The sequence below is a fragment of the Hyperoodon ampullatus genome (genome assembly GCF_949752795.1).
Source record: "Hyperoodon ampullatus genome assembly, chromosome: 4".
NCBI lineage: Eukaryota > Metazoa > Chordata > Mammalia > Artiodactyla > Ziphiidae > Hyperoodon > Hyperoodon ampullatus.
The window spans coordinates 26,529,981-26,546,350 of NC_136917.1; the positions used below are offsets into that span (position 1 = coordinate 26,529,981).

The following is a 16,370-nucleotide window of genomic DNA, read 5'->3' on the forward strand; positions in this document are numbered from 1 at the left end:
AGAAAGAAGGGACTGACCTCTGTGTGGGTGCCCCGGCCAGGACAGAAGCTCAGGCCGCCAAACCCTCTGCTGCCTCCTAGCTCTTCCACGTGGGCCAGCCACTTCAGGCCACTTCTGGGGCCTCTCCCAGCCTTGATGTCTTCGTCTATGAAATGGGGTGAAAACTCCTGAAGGGCTGTAGTGAGGATAGGGTGACAAAACATAAGGCAGAGGTGGGCATGGGGTCAGGGTGGGGCAGGGGGTGTCATCAGGGGTCACCCAGGCATCCCCCGGGGCCTGGGGTGTGAACAGAAACACTGTGGGTGGAGTGTGGTCCCCCGCCTGGGGTCTCCTGCCTGCACAAGTGGTCCGTGGAAGAAAGCCACAGGTCCAAGACCCTGATTATCCGTGGGAGCGAGTGCACACCTGGGGTTCTGAGAAAATGGTCTGTCTGGGGCCGTGAGATCTGCCAGGCACAGCCAGGACGGCAGTCCTAAGCTCTGCTTTGCCACGGTCCACCCCCCGCTTGCCTGTGGGAAGAAGGGCGCCCCTTCAGTTCTGCCTCCATTTTCCCGTGGCTGCCCCCTTGAACTGCAGGCCTCAGGTGGAGCCATCTCTGGGATGCTACCCCCACTTCTTCCACTTGTCAGGCCTGTGTCCATCCCCTTTGCCACTGTCTTGAGTCCCAGCTGCCTTGCCCTAGACTCTGAGCCCCTGGAGGGCAAAGCCACTGGGGAGATCTTGCTCTGGGCCCTATAAACATCAGTGGAAGGAAAGAACAAAGGGTCTCGGCATCTTTCTTGTCCTGCTTCTTCCCCACATGCTAGGGTGAGCTGGGGCCTATGGGGGCAGCCTGCAAAGCACTTCCTGCCTTGTCTGGACTTGGGAGAGGGCAGGCACAGGGACTTGGGGAAGACCTGAGGGTGGGTGTGCTGAGATAGCGGAGGGTGGGGGCCTGCCCAGGCGGGCCACCCTCCTAGACTTTCAAAGGCACAGGAAGCCCAGGCCAGCAGGAATGCTGACAGCCGGCGCCCACCAAGTGCCCACCTGGAGTGGGAGTGGGCTCATCTGTTAAAGGAAGAAGCGGCGTCTCCTCTCTGAAGCCTGAAGTCATTGCTCCAGTGCCCCTCTCCTCTCCCTCCCTCTGTTCACCCTTGTGCAAGGGCGGGCCCCCAGAGGGGGCTGGCACAAGCTGGCACCACCAAGGATGGTCGGGCCTAGACCAGGGGGACGCATGGGGCGGAGCCAGGCCTTGTCAGCCAGCGCGCGGAGTGGGTATGTGTTGCAGGTGGCCAGGGTGAGTATTCAGTCCCGGGATGGGGTCTGGGCCAGAGCCCCGGGCCTCTGTCCACACCCAGCTCAGGGCGGGTCACCGAGACGACTAGAACCCGTGCAGGAAGGCCCCCTGGAGGCCGCTCCTGCCAGTGCACGGTCCCCGTGGCCTGCCGAGGAAGGGGCGGGGGCGTGGTCGCAATGGAGGGGACCACCCCATCGCCCCACTTCCCCGCGCCCGCTGCTTCAGACCTGAGGGTTGGGCGGATCCCGGGCATCTGCGTTCCTGGCGTCATCGACGACATTAAACAACTTGGCCAGGACGTCCTCGGGGGCTTGCCGAGGCCCCACTTTCCCCGTCTGCGCCCCAAAGATCCCTCAGTGGCGCCGGTAGCGATGTTCCCGACCCCCTTGTCCTGGCGGGGCCGGCCCACTCTTCCTCACCAAAGCACCCCGCGCCCCGCCCTTTGTGACCCCAGCCCTCCTCACTCCCGAATGGGGCAAAAAAAGAGGAACGAGCGCACGTTAGCTCGACGCTACCAGGCGGGGAGTCCTCCCCTCCCCTACCTAGCTGCGGGTCTCCGGGAGCGGCAAGGGGGACCCCCCATGAAAGCAAGCGGGCGAGAGAAGGCAGGGGTCGCGCGGGCGAGCAGGGCCACAAACGGGGGAGGAGAAGAGGGGGAAGGGTCGCGCACGTGGCCGGGGGGCGGGGCTAGCCGCTTCCGCACCCCCACCGGGCCACGTGGGGAACGGACCCCTCCCCCATCTTGACCTGGGGCGCGCCCGGGCCAGGGTGGAAGCGTCCGAGGAAGGGGCGGGCCCCCGCCGGCCGCGCGCCCCAGCGTGGGGTGGGCGAGCCCGCGGGGAGGCGGGGCGCGCGCCGAGCAGGGAGGGGCGCGCCCTAGGGGGCGGGGCCCTCCGAGGAGGGAGGGGCGTGACGGGGCGGGGCGCGCTCCGGAGGCGGGAGGCGGGACCGTAGCGGGGACCGGGCGGAGCTTCCTGGTGTGAGGATAGGGTGCTCGGGGAAGCGGACCAGGGGTGGCCGCAGGGGGAGGGGAGGGCCAGAGGGGGCTGGATCCCCGGCCTGGCGCCCCGCGTGGGGAAGGAGTGCTCGGAGAAGGAGGAGAGGCGTACTCCGCTGCCAGAGTAGGCGCGCCAGGGGGCGGCTCCTTCGGCCAGGCCCCGCCCCCGGCGGCCGCGCGCAGCGGGCAGGGTGGTGGAGGGCGCGCCAGGCGGGGGGCGTGGCCGCGCGCCCCGAGGGGGCGTCCTCCGGGCGGGGCGGGCCGCGGCCGCCCCCGCGGGCTCCGGTGCGTCAGGGCGCGTCAGGCGGGGCGGGGCAGGCCGAGCGCGGGCGGCGGCGGCGGCGGCGCGCGCCGGCCTCCTCCTCCTCCTCCGCCTCCCGCACTCGATCAGCCGCCGCCGGCCGGACGGGCGCCGCTCCCGCCGCCTCCGCTCCGCCCGCTCCGCCCGCTCGGCCGCGCCGCCCGCCCCTGCCTGGCATGTCGGCAGCCGTGGCGTGCGTGGATTACTTCGCCGCCGACGTGCTCATGGCCATCTCCTCAGGCGCCGTGGTGCACCGCGGGAGACCGGGCCCCGAGGGCGCGGGCCCGGCCGCTGGCCTGGATGTGCGCGCGCCGCGCCGCGAGGCCGCCCCGCCCGGGCCCCCGGGGCCGCCGCCGCCGGCCCCCGCCGTCCCGGGCCCAGGCCCGGGCGCAGCCGCCGCCGCACCCCACCTGCTGGCCGCCAGCATCCTGGCCGACCTGCGCGGCGGGCCCGGCGCCGCGCCGGGGGGCGCCTCGCCCGCCTCCTCTTCTTCGGCCGCCTCGTCCCCGTCCTCCGGCCGCGCCCCCGGCGCCGCGCCCGCCGCCGCCAAGAGCCACCGCTGTCCCTTCCCGGGCTGCGCCAAGGCGTACTATAAGTCCTCCCACCTCAAGTCGCACCTGCGGACGCACACAGGTGAGTCTGGCCGCGCGCCCGGTCCGCGCGAGGGCGGCCTCCCGCGCTCCCCCCCCACGTCGGGACCCCGAAACTGCGTGGCGCGTCGGGGGCGGGGAGGGGGGCGCGCCCGGGCCGCCGCCGCGCCGGCCGGGAGGGCGGGGCCTTGGTGGGTGGGGCGCGCGCGGGGGGCGTGGCGGCCACGCGGTCGGGCGGCGAGCGGATGGCGGGCGCCGAGGCAGCGGCAGGGGCTCGCGGGGCGCGCGTCGCGGCGGGGTCCGCGGGCGGGATCCGCGGGCGGGATCCGCGGGCGGGATCGGGGCTCCCGGGCAGTCTCCTTCGCTCTCGGCCTCGTTTCTCTTTTATTTTCCGTTGGTTTCGGATGTGGTTGGTGGGCATCGTGGTCGGAGCGTCCAATTCTGAGGTTCTCGTTCTCTCTGCTGCCTTGGTTTCCTTCTCTGTAGAAAGGCAGGAGGAACCGCGCGCTGCCTCCGAGGTGGCCGCGAGGATTCACCCCAGAGAGCGGCAGAGCGCCTGGTGCGGAGCCAGGTTGGGGGGTGCCCGGCACGTTTTCTCTTCCTTTATATGTATTTTAATAAGGCGGAAGGCAGGGTTGGGAGTGCGGGTTAGGGCTTGAGTCTGGGGAGGAGGGGGATCCCTGAGGGTGTCACGTCTTCAGTGCGTTTCGCAGCTTCCTGGGTCCCCCCCACGCCCCCGCCTGCAGCGGGAGCCGGGAAGGCTTGGGGGCGGGGGACGGTTCCGCGCGACACTGTCACGTCTCACAGCCCAGCCGGGGGTGGGGAAGGGCCGCTAGGGAGCCGGAGGTAGGGGGGCTTTGGCTACCCTTTCACTCTGTCACCCCCTCTTTTTCCTCCTGTGGGTCCCCCCAGTCCTCCCCACGGAGTCCCACCCTCAACCCTGAGGATTTTCTCTTGGGCTGGGGGTCTGGGGATGGTGGGCCTCGGTCACCAGCCTGAGTTTGAACATTGGAGGTGTTCCTTCTGTTGGGAAGGGCAGGGGAGCTGGGTGGTCGTGCGCTTGGACTTGGTGGTTCTGTCCGTTTCTAGCGCATTACCTACCGCCTCCGGGCTGCCTTCTCCTGAGGGCCGTTATGGGGGTCACGTCGGGCAATAGGGTGCATCAGCTTGGCTCAGTGGACACGCTCTCACTGTAGAAACAAGTGCAGTGGATGCATGGAAGCGAGGTTGGATTTAGCGTTGTGGCAGAGACATGGATGGTGTGACCCCTGAGAGTGGCTCAGACCCCCGAGAGTGGCTCAGACCCCCTAGTGCTCTAGTTTGGTTTGGTTTTTTCCACATTCTGTTTGAGTCTCTGGGTCTGGTGAAGGGGGTGGCCACCCCCCTTCCCACTGTGGCTCTGTAGGGACACTTCCCCAGGGTATACTGGGATCCTTGAGAACCTCCGTGGGCCCCCAGGCAGTACTGGCCGCCCCCCTAAGCCTTTGGGGGAGAAAGGACTCCTTGTCGAGGGCCTGGATGTCAGTATTGCCATTCTGGTTTTAAAGAGAAAGTGAGGCCCAGGGGACTGAGTTGGGGTGTCCCAGTGATGGGTGGGGAAGGGCAGGGTGCCATCCCCCCATGCCTTGCCCCCTGGATAATAATGGTGCTGGGCCCTGGGGTAGGGGGTGCTGCTCCTGAGAGTCAAAGTCGTGCACCCATGCACCTTTGATGCCGGTTTTGGAGGGTTTGGGGCACCTTCGTGCTCAGTGATTGCTAATTCAGCATCTGTCTAGTGCTCAGGACCACCAAACCCTACCCAGGGTCTGTGTCAAGGCCTTCGGGTTTTTCCAGCCCCCAGGGGAGGGGGCAGCTGTTTTTATGCCTGTTTTGGGGTGGGGAAGCCATGCTTGTCTTGGACCTCTTGTTGCCCACTGCTGGGGGCAGGCCTGGGGAGTGATCTGATGAGGAGCTTTAATTAGATGATGGCTGTCTGCTGCGCCGTTGTCCCCCGAGGGCCTTTGGGAGGGAGTCCCATTCCACCCGCCTCTGCCTGATGACGGCTCTCCTCTCTGTAAAGTAAAGAGAGCTCCCATCCTGGCCTGGCCCCATTTTACAGATGAGCAAGCAGGCCCAGCAGGAGGAGCCAGGCGAGTTGAGCATGGCGCCTCATCATCCCTGCTCCATTTGGCACAGAGGCTGGGGTGGGGAGACCAGGAGGGGCGATGGGGTCTTTCACAGGGCCACCCAGCTGTGGGGGAGCGGGGACGGCTGTCCTCCGGTCCCCTGTGTCTGGCCTGCAGCCCCTGGCCCAGAAGGAGCTCTCCTGCCTCCGGTGTGGGGTACGGAAGGACTGGGAAGCTGCAGGAGATGTTGACGCGGTTGCCGTGGATACCGAGAGGGAGAGGGAGGGAGGTGGGGCGGGGGCGGAGAGGCTGGCAATCTACTCCTCGCTCTCCCAACCTCCCTCGTCTCCGGACTGCTCCCCTACCCCAGAGCCCCCGGTGTCCAGCACCTTCTGGGGGACTCACCCCCTCCCCGCAAGGAGCTGAGATCTGGAAGTGGGGCTGTTAGTCTAGGGTCTCCCCTTCGGCCTTGCTGACTTCAGGGCCGGCTCATTGTCTGTGTGGGGCGTCCTGGCTACTGTAGGGTGTTGAGCAGCCTCCCTGGCCCCCACCTGGAGCACCCCCCGTTGTGACAATGACAAATGTTCTCAGACATCATCCAGTGTCCCCTGGGCATTGCGGCAATACCTCCAGCTGAGACCCCCTGTAAAACCCTGTCTGCTTGAGCCTGAGCAAGAGTAGCTGAGCCTTTACAGTGTGTGAGAGGCACCGTGGGGATGACCCAGTCCCCGTCCCCCGGGGTTCCTGGAACACTGGGGGGACAGTGACAGCAGCGGTGATGGAGGAAAAGGCTTCCTGGAGGAAGAGGCCTCTGAGCGACACCGTGGGGTCAGATGCAGCAGGGAAGGGTGTGTCCCAGGAGAGGGGACGGCACCCTGGCTGCAGGGGGTGGGGGCAGGGGCCCTGGGGCGTGGATTTGGAGGGCTGCGGCTGTGGTCGGTGGGAGGTGGGGAGGGGGCAGAGTAGGTAGGTGCGCCCTTTAATCCCAAGGGCGGGGGGGGGGCAGAAAGGCCCGGCTTTGCAGATGAAAATCCGTTTATGAGGAAGGGATTAGGATCCAGCAGAGGGATCGAGGAGGGGGGCCGCTGCGTGGGAGGGAGAGCGGTGGGGCACCGCATGAATTGGGTGGGAGGGACAAGGCCCAGGACTTGGAGGACAAGAGGCGGCTAGGGCGACCTCTGTTTGCCGAGCGGCTAAGGGGGGTGGTGGTGGTATTCTTTGCTGAACAGGCCCCCAGGACGAGAGGCAGACAGGGAAACTGAGGCCCAGAGGGGAAGTAGTCACCGCACCCCCCAGGGCTGTCTGAGTCAGCAGACCCCACCTCCACCCCTCGCAGAGCTGTGAGCGCCCCTAGCGCGCCAGGTGGGGCGCAGGAGACTGGTGGCTTATCTGGGGGGCCAGAATGGGGCAGTGCCAGGGCGCGGGGTGGGGTGCAAGTGCCAAGGACTGCCCGCCCCCAGCCCCCACCTCCCGCAGCAGGGTGCAGCGAGCAGCTGGGACTGCTCACGGTGCCGGTGCCCCAGCTGGGGGGCGGGGGAGGGTGCCCCCAACCTTGCAAGGGGCGATAACCACCCCCCACCCAGGCTCCCTGATAAAGGTGGCCCAGATGGCCCGGGAGTTGGCACACGATACCAGCCTGAGGAGCTGGCCTCCCGGGGAGGGAGGGCGGCCACTCTCACCCAGTCCCGTTTCCAGAACAGCGGGGCTCCGGAACACACATGCTCTGGGGGGCCTGAACACACAGGCACTGAGTGGGACATCACCCCCGATGCTGAAGATGCCAGTCCGGGTGGGGAAGCAAAGCCAGGGCAACCTGGGTTCCCCGGGAGGGAGGAGAGGTGTGGGGTGGCAGGTGGCCTGCTTTTTATGTAAACGGGGGTAGTGGTGGCTCCTACCTGGGGGGTGGGGAGGTACAACAGATGACGCACCAGCAAGCTAGCTGGTTAGCTGCTGCTGGAGCTGTAGCAACCTGAGTGCCATTCTCGGGGCTTGTAGACGCTTTCCACGCATGTGTTAAGCACCCACGGTGTGCCAGGCCTGTGCCGTCAGCTTTATGGTCAGGTGGGGGGCACATATCATACCCAGGAGAGACAGCATAAGCATAAGAAAGCCGAGGACGGGGACGGTGGGTGGGTACCCCAGCGGGATAAGGAGAGTCTGCTCTGAAGGGTGACGTTAGCACAGAGAAGGGACGGAGTGATGGAGCAGCTACCGGGGCTGCAGAGAAGCGAGGCGACAGTAAAGACTTCAGCTTCGACTCTGAGCCAGGGAGCAGAGCACAGGCTGGGCGGCCCAGGCACCGGCCGATGGGCTGCCGCCCCACTCCCGGCCTGAGGGGGGGCGGGGGCTGGAGCCACGAAGAGCCGGGGGGGGTGGTGGACATATTTTGAAAGGGGCTCTGATGGGATTTGCTGCCAGGTACCACGTGGGGAGGTGAGGGCCTGCAAGACCTCTGCCTACGGTTTTTGGTGGCAACCGCAGAGCAATTGAAATGGAAAACCTACAGGAGGGGCGGGGACAGGGAGAGAGATGGGGGTGGCTAATGTCTAGGAAGTATTTAAGATCACAGAGCAGATGAACTTAGCACGGGTTGGTCTTTGTTAAAGCCATCGGCATGGCCAGCCGCACGGGGACCCTGTGCTCTGACCCCCGGACCTCAGCATCAGTTTTCAGTCCTTTTGGTTGTATGTCCGTACTGTCCTTCGCGGCCTGCTCAGGCCTATCTCCTTTGGGACGCCCCCTGCCCCCCCACCTGCTGCAGTCCCAGCCTTCTCCAGCTCTCCTGGGATGCTACCTTACCTGGGCCCCTCCCCCGCTGTAGTCCACCTGGTAGGTGGGCATTTGCGCAAGGGTTGGCTGTGGGCCACACACCCCCCCCCCTTAGGTTAGTGATGACCTCAGGAGGTCACAGTGAAGGTCAGCTGTCAGACCCTTGGCCCCCAGCCCCAGCCCAGGGAGGTGGGGCGCTGTCCCCCGTGAAGGCCGAGCACACTGAGCCAGGCCTGGCGCACGGTCGCCAGGACCTCCTTTCCGGCCGTCCTGAGCTCACCCCTAGTCCCAGCCCAAGTCAGAGGGTCAAGTCCACCGCAGCCCCGCCCACCGCATCTTCCTCCGGCACCCAGGTGGACTCAGCAGACTGGCGGCTGCACCCGGCATGCCGGCTCTGAGCCTCTGAATGTTACGGCCCTTCCCGGCCAGAGGACTGAGAGGGTGGCAGGTCCTGGCATCCTGCAGGCATCCGCCCGACGTTGTGGGGAGGGAAGCCTGCGAGCCCCAGGCCGCGCCACCCACGTGTGCACGTGCGCTGCGCTACCCAGCAACCGGGCATGGGGCGGGGTTGGCAGGCGGCCAGCCGGCGAGGCGACCCCCGGCCCCGGCGGGAGCGGGACCACGTGAGCGGGGCCGGCTGGGGCTGCGGATACGTGCGGCAGCTGTGTTCCCGGCGGCTGCAGGCGTCCGGCCCCTGCGGGCAGTGGCACCGCTCTTGCAACCTGCTGGTGGCAAAGTAGAGCTGCGGGACGAGCAGAGGGAGGGGAGGGCAGGGCGGGAGGCGGGCCCCGCTGCCCTAAATGGGGAAGTGAGCCAACTGCGGGGCGCACCCGTGGCGGACTGGCCCCCCTCTCCCCCCCTTCTCCCCGCCTGCGTCCTGCAAGATGGCGACAGGGCCGCATGCCCCTCGGAGGGGCGTCGCTCCCCTAGGCCCCCGTTTGCTCGGAAGCCAGCAGCCCCGCCCCCAGACTTCGGCCCTCGGGACCTGTCGGTTCAAAGTGGGGTGGGGCGGGGTGTCCCTTCTGGGACTGTTTTGAGCCCCGTGATTCTATGGAGGACGTCCCCGCTGGGGCCCCTCCCCCAGCGGCTGCGGACTCTGCCTGCTGGATTGTTCCAGGGGAAGCATGGGGTGTGTGTGGTGGGGGCAGTCCCAGGGATTTGGGGCCACCTGTGGTCTTGGACAGTTGCTCTCCCCCCAGCACCATGATTGTGGCCTGTGACCGCTGGGGGAGGTGGCACCAGCGCGTCTGGGTCCCCAGCCTCCTGGGGCCTGCCCTCCCCCAGCCGTGAGTATAACCGACAGGTATCCCACAAGAAACTTTCTGGGGGAGACTGCTGGGCTTTGACCCACCCTTTTCTGCCTCGCTGGTGGTGTCCGAGTGCGACCAGGAGGAAGGGGTGGGGGAGGGGAGGTTTTAGTCCCGCTCTCTCCTGGGCAGCCCCTCTGAAGTCCACTGGTGCCCCTCAGTGGTTCACGATCCCATCCCCCTCCCAGCCCTCTCCCCAGGGCGGGCCTTGAGCTTCCAGAGCAGAGATGTCACTGGGTCACCCTGAGAATGCAGGTTCCCCCCACCTCACGGCTGCGGGTCTGTCCCATGGCCCCCACCTCCGGCTCCTGGTCAGCTGTGCACCTCCCCACTAGGGTGCTGCTTTGGGGGTGCTTCTCTGATCCTCGGCTGAGGACACCCTTCAGTCTGTCTCCCTCAGCACCTCCCCCACCGGTGGGCGTGTTTCCTGAGGCAGGGTCAGCCTGGGTCACCGCAGTCCCCAGTGCTCGGTGTGGGCCTCCCAGTGTGTAACCTACCCTCACCCCACTGTGGCTCCCCCTCCTGCCTCCCCCTCTTCCGGGTTCCGTCCAGTGCCACGAGGGGCGACCCTGCCCACGTGTCCACACTCTATCCACCCCCAACATACCCTGCAAACCCCCTGGGCATTGGGCAACACAACGCCTGGGGATTCCAGGGTCCCAGGTACCCGGCGCTGGGTCCAGAAGGGTGCAAACTCTTAGGTGCTTCACGGCCCCCGAGCCTGGGGTGTGGCGGGGGTCCCCCCGGGTCGGCTGGGGACACGCTGACAACACACACGTTGATGTGTTGATGAGGGGGGTCGGGCGACCCCCCGAGTTGATGAGGGGGGTTGGGCGACCCTGATCCGGGGCGGAGACCCCCCAAGGGATGGGCGGGTGGGGACTGGCAGGCGGGGGATGGCGGTGGCCCGCAGGGGCAGGATGGGCGAGGCCGCCCTGGCGGTGGGAGGGGTCTGCGGAGGAAGTTGCCGGTGGCGGCCCGCCCCTCCCCTCGCCTTTGCTCCGGGGCGGGGCGAGTCCTGGGCTGCCTCACCCAGGGGCTGTCCCCTTCTCGCCTTGCGTCCCTCCGCACCCTGCGAGTGCGGCCCCGGGGTTGGCTGGGGGTGGGGGTCCCTTCACATGTCCCTCTGCTCGTAGAGGGGCCACGAGGGTCAGCAGTGGCGTCAGGCACGGGAAGCTGCCCAGACGGTGCCCCCCACGGGGTGGTCATTTCCAAAAGGAAGGGGCTTGACTGGGATCCCGAGCACCTGGGAGCCCCCGGAATGCCCCCACAGGAAGGGCAGAAGGGAGTTTCGCGGGAGTGGGGACGGCAGGACCCGTTTGCATAAGAAGCCTCTCCGAAAACTCGACGTGCGTTCGGAGCGGACACGTGTGTGCGAAGTACACGTGTCACCGAGGTGGCACCTTCCTGGGGGTGGGGGCGCGCGGTCCTGGGAGAACGCGGTCTCTGTAGATTATCCTTTCAACCCATGGCAGCTGCTCCCAGTCTGATTACCATTAGTCGTAGGAAATAGGAGAGTATTCACGGGGGTTCGCGAAATGAGTTGGGGCCGTTTTCTTTAAACATCTAAACGTTTTAAATTCACGTGCAGAATTCAGCCTCTAGAACGAGGTGGGGAGGGATGAGGCAGATGACGAGGACCCTTGGGGATCTGATGGGACTTCTTCCTCTCCCTCTCTCCCCCGATATTGACCGCTGTCTGTCTGTCCTCCGCCTCCTCCGCGCAGGTGAGCGCCCCTTCGCTTGCGACTGGCCGGGCTGCGACAAGAAGTTCGCGCGCTCCGACGAGCTGGCCCGCCACCATCGGACGCACACAGGCGAGAAGCGCTTCCCCTGCCCACTCTGCTCCAAGCGCTTCACCCGCAGCGACCACCTGACCAAGCACGCGCGCCGCCACCCCGGCTTCCGCCCGGAACTGCTCCGGCGCCCGGGCGCCCGCAGCACCTCGCCCAGCGACTCGCTGCCCTGCAGCCTGGCAGGCAGCCCCGCGCCCAGCCCGGTGCCCAGCCCGGCCCCCGCCGGCCTGTAGAGCCCCAGTCCAGCCGCCCTGAGCGCGCCCCCGCTGGGCCTGGGCATGGAGCACCAGCAACACGCCTGCTGTCCCGGCCCGGGGCGGGGCACGGACTGACCGCCAGCCCGGCCCCTTCCAGTGTCCCCCTGAGGGCCCCCAAGATGCCCTTGCCCCCTCGAGAGAACAAGGAGGGGTCTGAGACTGGACCGGGGTCATCCGGGCCTTGGAGTTTGCTCTCGGGAGGGGTAGTGGCCCCGTGTCTGTATATAGCCATGATCGTTAACTCTCTTCCCAGCTGTTAAACAGGGACCCCGGGTGGGTGGCCAGGAGGCGTCCCCCTTCCCCCTTCGCCACCTCCCTGCTTTGAGGGACGTGTGGGCCTTGGGGGGAGGTGGCCCAGGAAAGGCACCCCCTAACCGGTGTTCACACTTGGTCCCCAGGCCCCTCTGTCCAGGTTGGGATGAAGTATGCAAAGAGCCATAGGTGAACCAGGGGTTACCGCGGGCTGCCTCGTGTCCCCCCATCCCCCGCCCCGGGAGCCCCTCACCCCGCCGAAAGCCATTGGAGACGTTCAGGGAAACGGGGTGTGGCCCAGCCGCCCCCATTCGGGTACTCAATCTCAGGTGTCCACAGGTTCTGCCCCACTGCTCACGGGAGGGGCCCCTCAGCTCCCCAGCCTCGAGGGCTGGGTGGGTGGGGACGGGGGAGGTCGTAGGGTTTCCATAGGGGTACCAGTTTTGCTTCTGAGACTTGGGGTAGGGAGGGAGAGAAAGGGGGGGGTCTTCCAAAGAGCAATTTGACTCACGGTGGGGGCAGGGTGCGGGGTGCAAATATCACGGGATGGGAATTACTGCAGGCTTATTTATTTTCCTCTGCTGGCTTGGGGGGCTGCCCTGCCCCTCTGGGTGGGTGTGTGAGTGTGTCAGTGAGAGAGACTGGGGGGAAGCTGGCCCCCCAGTTTGGATGGCCGGCTCCCCTCTCCTGAAGGGGAAGAGTCCCCGACTTTGGCCTTGTGCAGCATCACGTGACAATCAATCCCTCCTATTTGGGACCAGGCCAGCCTTCGGGCGAAATGCACCCCTTCCCCGCCCTGCGGATGGGGGTGAGAAGGCCCCGGGCCTTTGCACCATCCTGCCCCGGGCATGGCCACTGGACCAGCGGTTGAGGTCCTGCCACGCGGGCGGGCGGGAAGTGGGAGGGCTGACCCCCGAACCCCCTGGGATAGCTCGATTTTTTTGGACCGGGTAGAATATTTTTTCAGGCGCCAATCTCTTCCTTGATCTGGGCCCCGGTGGGTGGTCTGTTGTCCTCAGGCTTTGTGGTTGTGGGGGGGAGGGCCTGCGTGGTCTGAACTTAGGATGGGGAGGGACAGATGTCACATCCCTTCCTGGTGTCTTCCCACTGTGGCTGCGGTTGAATTTCATTTTGGACAGAGAGACTGAAGACCCCGGCCCTGGAATGGGAAGGGACCCAGGCTCCCTGTCCCATACCCTGAAAAGGCCTATCCCGCCTTTGGCTGCACGAGGTCTGTGGCACCCCTCTGTGTTCCAGAACCTTCCTGCCTCCCAGTTGGCGGCTGGGGCGTTTGGATGGCACTAGCGTGGACCGGAACCGGCCCTGGCAGGATCCAGGGACAGGTGCCTGGGGTCCTGGGGAGGGGGGCGGGGCTGCAGAGGATCTTCCCGCGGTGGTGAGATGCCTTAGTCCAGGGGGCAGAGGGTGGGCCCGGGTCTTGTTTCCCTTTGTGTCTGTCTGGACGCCCCCTCATTGTCCCAGCCCTGGCCGGTGCGTGTCCGCAGGGGTTGGACTGTGGTCTGAGGACCCAGGGAGCTGAGAACTTGTCCCTGCCCCCCCCCACCCCGTGTCCAGGGGTCTGAAGGGACCGATGGTCATTGGGATCTGGCTCCAGCCATTTTAGCTGTGGCCTCTCGAAATGTGGGGGGTAGGGTCCCAAGGGATTTGCGCTTTCGGGTGACCCCCACCCTCCCCTTGCCCTGCCTGGCCTCATCCTGGTATTTAATTAATTAAACATGTCTTTTTTAAACCCGATTTCCAGAGCCTTGTGGTTTTTCCCATCGCTGGTCCGAGCCGGTGGGCCCTCTGAGTCCCTCGCCAGTGAGGTCCCCAGCCTCCTCTTGGGGAAACTGAGGCAGTGGGCTAGTGAATCCGGGGACCTGGTGGCGGTCTTGGCAACGCCCCTCCAGCCCTAAGGTGCGGGGAGGGGGCTGCCCTCTGCGGCGCGTGCTGCAGTCCAGCGGCACCCACGCCTCGCGCAGCTGCGCCCCCAGCCCGCCTTCCGGCTCCGTTACCCGGCAACCAAGGCGCTGTGACACGGCGCCCGGGGGCGTCCGCTGCCCGCCCCCTTCCGGAACCGGGGGCGGGGGTAGCCCGCGCTTCTCTAGACTCTAAAGGACTCGCGGGCTCGACAGGGCTCCTCCCCGGAGGTTCCCCTCGACCCCTGCCCGGCTCCTGTGCCCATCGTCTGGCTGCTCCTGTATCGTATGCCTGCTGTATGCCGGCTTCCAATTGAGAGGGCAAGGGGCCTTGGGAGCGTTGAGAAACTGGTGAGGGCTCTGAACCCCTTCTTAGGAAAAGTGCATCCCAGGTTCCAGCGGTCTCCAGAGCCCGGAAGGCGTGTGGGACTGCGGTGGGGGGAGCGCGGACCCTCCCCACGGGTTTCCCCGCTTCCCGCCCCCGGGAAGGCGGCAGACCCGCCATCTGGTGGCCTCCCCTGGTACTGCACCACCGGCTCCGGCCCACCCCTCCCCAGGGTCCTGTCCTTGGGGCCGCCAAGGTCGCCCCAACCTGGGCACCGGGCCCTCGCCTTTACTCGAGGGTGGCCTCCTTCTGGCACTCCCCTTGCTCCCTTTCTCCTGGAATCTGGCCCGAAAGCCCGCAGATCTCGCTCCCTGGACCCCTGTCCCCCTCCAGCTCTGGCAGGCTTCTCTGCTCCTTTGTGGCAGGGTTCCTGGAATGCTGGGTCCACGCGGGCAGCCCCCCCCTTTAGTCTCTCTTGGTCGCACTCCCACGTGCCCCAGAAACAGCTAGAAGATGCCCCCTCTGCCTCCTGGACGCTTCATTGGCAGGTCGCCTCGGGGACCCCTGGTCCTTCTCCCCAGGTGTGCTGCGGACACCCCCTGGTCCATGCCAGCTGGACCTCACCCTCAACTCCAGGCCCGGGATGTTCTTACCCCTGCCCCCAGTCTGCCTTGGTCGGCTCCCCTTTATCACTGCAGCTTCATCTTTCCAGGTGTACAGGCCAAAATCTTTGGGGTCACCCTTGACTCCCCTCTGTCTCACCACCCACATCCAGTCCACCCGGAAATCTCCCTAGAGCTCTACCTTCAATACATATCCAGAATCCACCCACTTCTCCCTCCTCCTCGGCCTTCACCTGGTCCCACCTCATCATGGCCCACCAGGACCAGCGTGGCCTCCCCTGTGGTCCTTGACTCCCACCCTCACTCCTGACAGTCTGTCCACCCTGTAGTGGCCACAGGGCGCCAGTGAGCACCTGTACCAGGTCCAGTCCCTCCTCTGCCCATAGGCCTGCAAGGCTCCCACCTCCCTGGGGGTAAAAGCCAATGCTCTCTCCGTGGCCCACAGGGACCTGCACGACCTGCCCCGTCCCCTCCCTGCCCTCCCCTCCTCCCTCTCTCACCCTTGCTCAGTCTGCTCCAGGCACATGGACCTTCTAGATGTTCCTCCAACATGCCAGGCCCGGCCCTGCCCCAAGGTCTTTGCACGGGCTATGCCCTCTTCCTGGAAAGCCCCTCCCCCAGATGCCTGCTTAGCTTCCTCATTCGCTTCCTTAGAACTGCTCAAATCCCACCTTTCCCATAGGACTATGTGAACCACCCCTTGTCCCAGCCCCCTACCCTGTTCTACTTCCCTGCCATAGCACTTTTTACCTTGTATCAAGATATTTACTGATTTCCTGTTGTCTGTCTGTCTGCATCTATAATGCTACAGCCACCAGGGTGGGGATCTTTGCTTTGTTCAGGAGCCCACCCTCCTGTTAGCAGTGGTGGAGAGGCACTGAGAGACCCCTGGGGTGAGGGGTCTCAAGCCCATATGTCTGCAGGGCCAGGTGGCTGAGGTAGGGAGAGAGGTGGGTTGGGAGAGGGGGGAGGTGACCTGCGCAGACTACTGCCTGCTCACAGGAGGATCCTTGGTAATTGCCAGCTGGTGCACAGGCTGAGAATTGTAGTTGTATGTGACATCTCCCTACATTTTAAAAATGGGCAACAGGGCTTCCCTGGTGGCGCAGTGGTTGAGAGTCCGCCTGCCGATGCAGGGGACGCGGGTTCGTGCCCCGGTCCGGGAAGATCCCACATGCCGCGGAGTGGCTGGGCCCGTGAGCCATAGCCGCTGAGTCTGCGCGTCCGGAGCCTGTGTTCCGCAACGGGAGGGGCCACAACAGTGAGAGGCCCGCGTACCGGAAAAAAAAAAAAAAAAAATGGACAACACAAATTTACATCATTTGAAAAACTAGTACTGAAACAAAACTGGTACTCAGATACACATACACACATGTCACATACACACATGTTCACAACAGCACAATTCACAATAGACAAAAGGCGGAAACAATCTGAATGTCCATCACCTGATGAATGGATAAAATACGACTTAGGGCGGGGCCTTGGTATACAGTAGGTGCCCAATATTTGATGGACAAATGAGTGAATTGGAACAGGTCTCCTCTGGTAGACCTGGGGATTAGACTGCTGACAAGAGTCCAGGTGGGAGAAATGAAGCACTTATTGCCAGTCAACCAGGGCGGAGTTGAGTTTCAGAGCCTGAACTGGGTAACTCAGGTGAGGGTTCCCAGGTGCAGGTGAGATGCGCCCGCAGGACTCGAATCGACCAGCAGAGGGCGCTTTAGGGAGACAAGCTAATAGAACGCAAATTGAGTGCAAATGAGCCACAGCCGGGCTGTGTGGGGCGTTTTTTTTTTTATCAGGCGCGCCTTGGACAGCCCAGGTGCCGCAGGGGCCTGGGGCTGAAGATG

At 65.3% G+C, this 16,370-nt stretch overlaps 1 protein-coding gene across 1 annotated transcript; it reads left to right on the forward strand.

The window, feature by feature from the left end:
- Positions 1–2,750: 2,750 nt before the first annotated feature.
- KLF16 (KLF transcription factor 16) lies at positions 2,751–11,374 on the forward strand (the record flags this gene model as incomplete). Its single annotated transcript, XM_079703014.1, has 2 exons — positions 2,751–3,207; positions 11,073–11,374. The coding sequence occupies 2 exons, from the start codon at positions 2,751–2,753 to the stop codon at positions 11,372–11,374; spliced, it is 759 nt and encodes a 252-aa protein (XP_079559140.1).
- Positions 11,375–16,370: the final 4,996 nt, after the last annotated feature.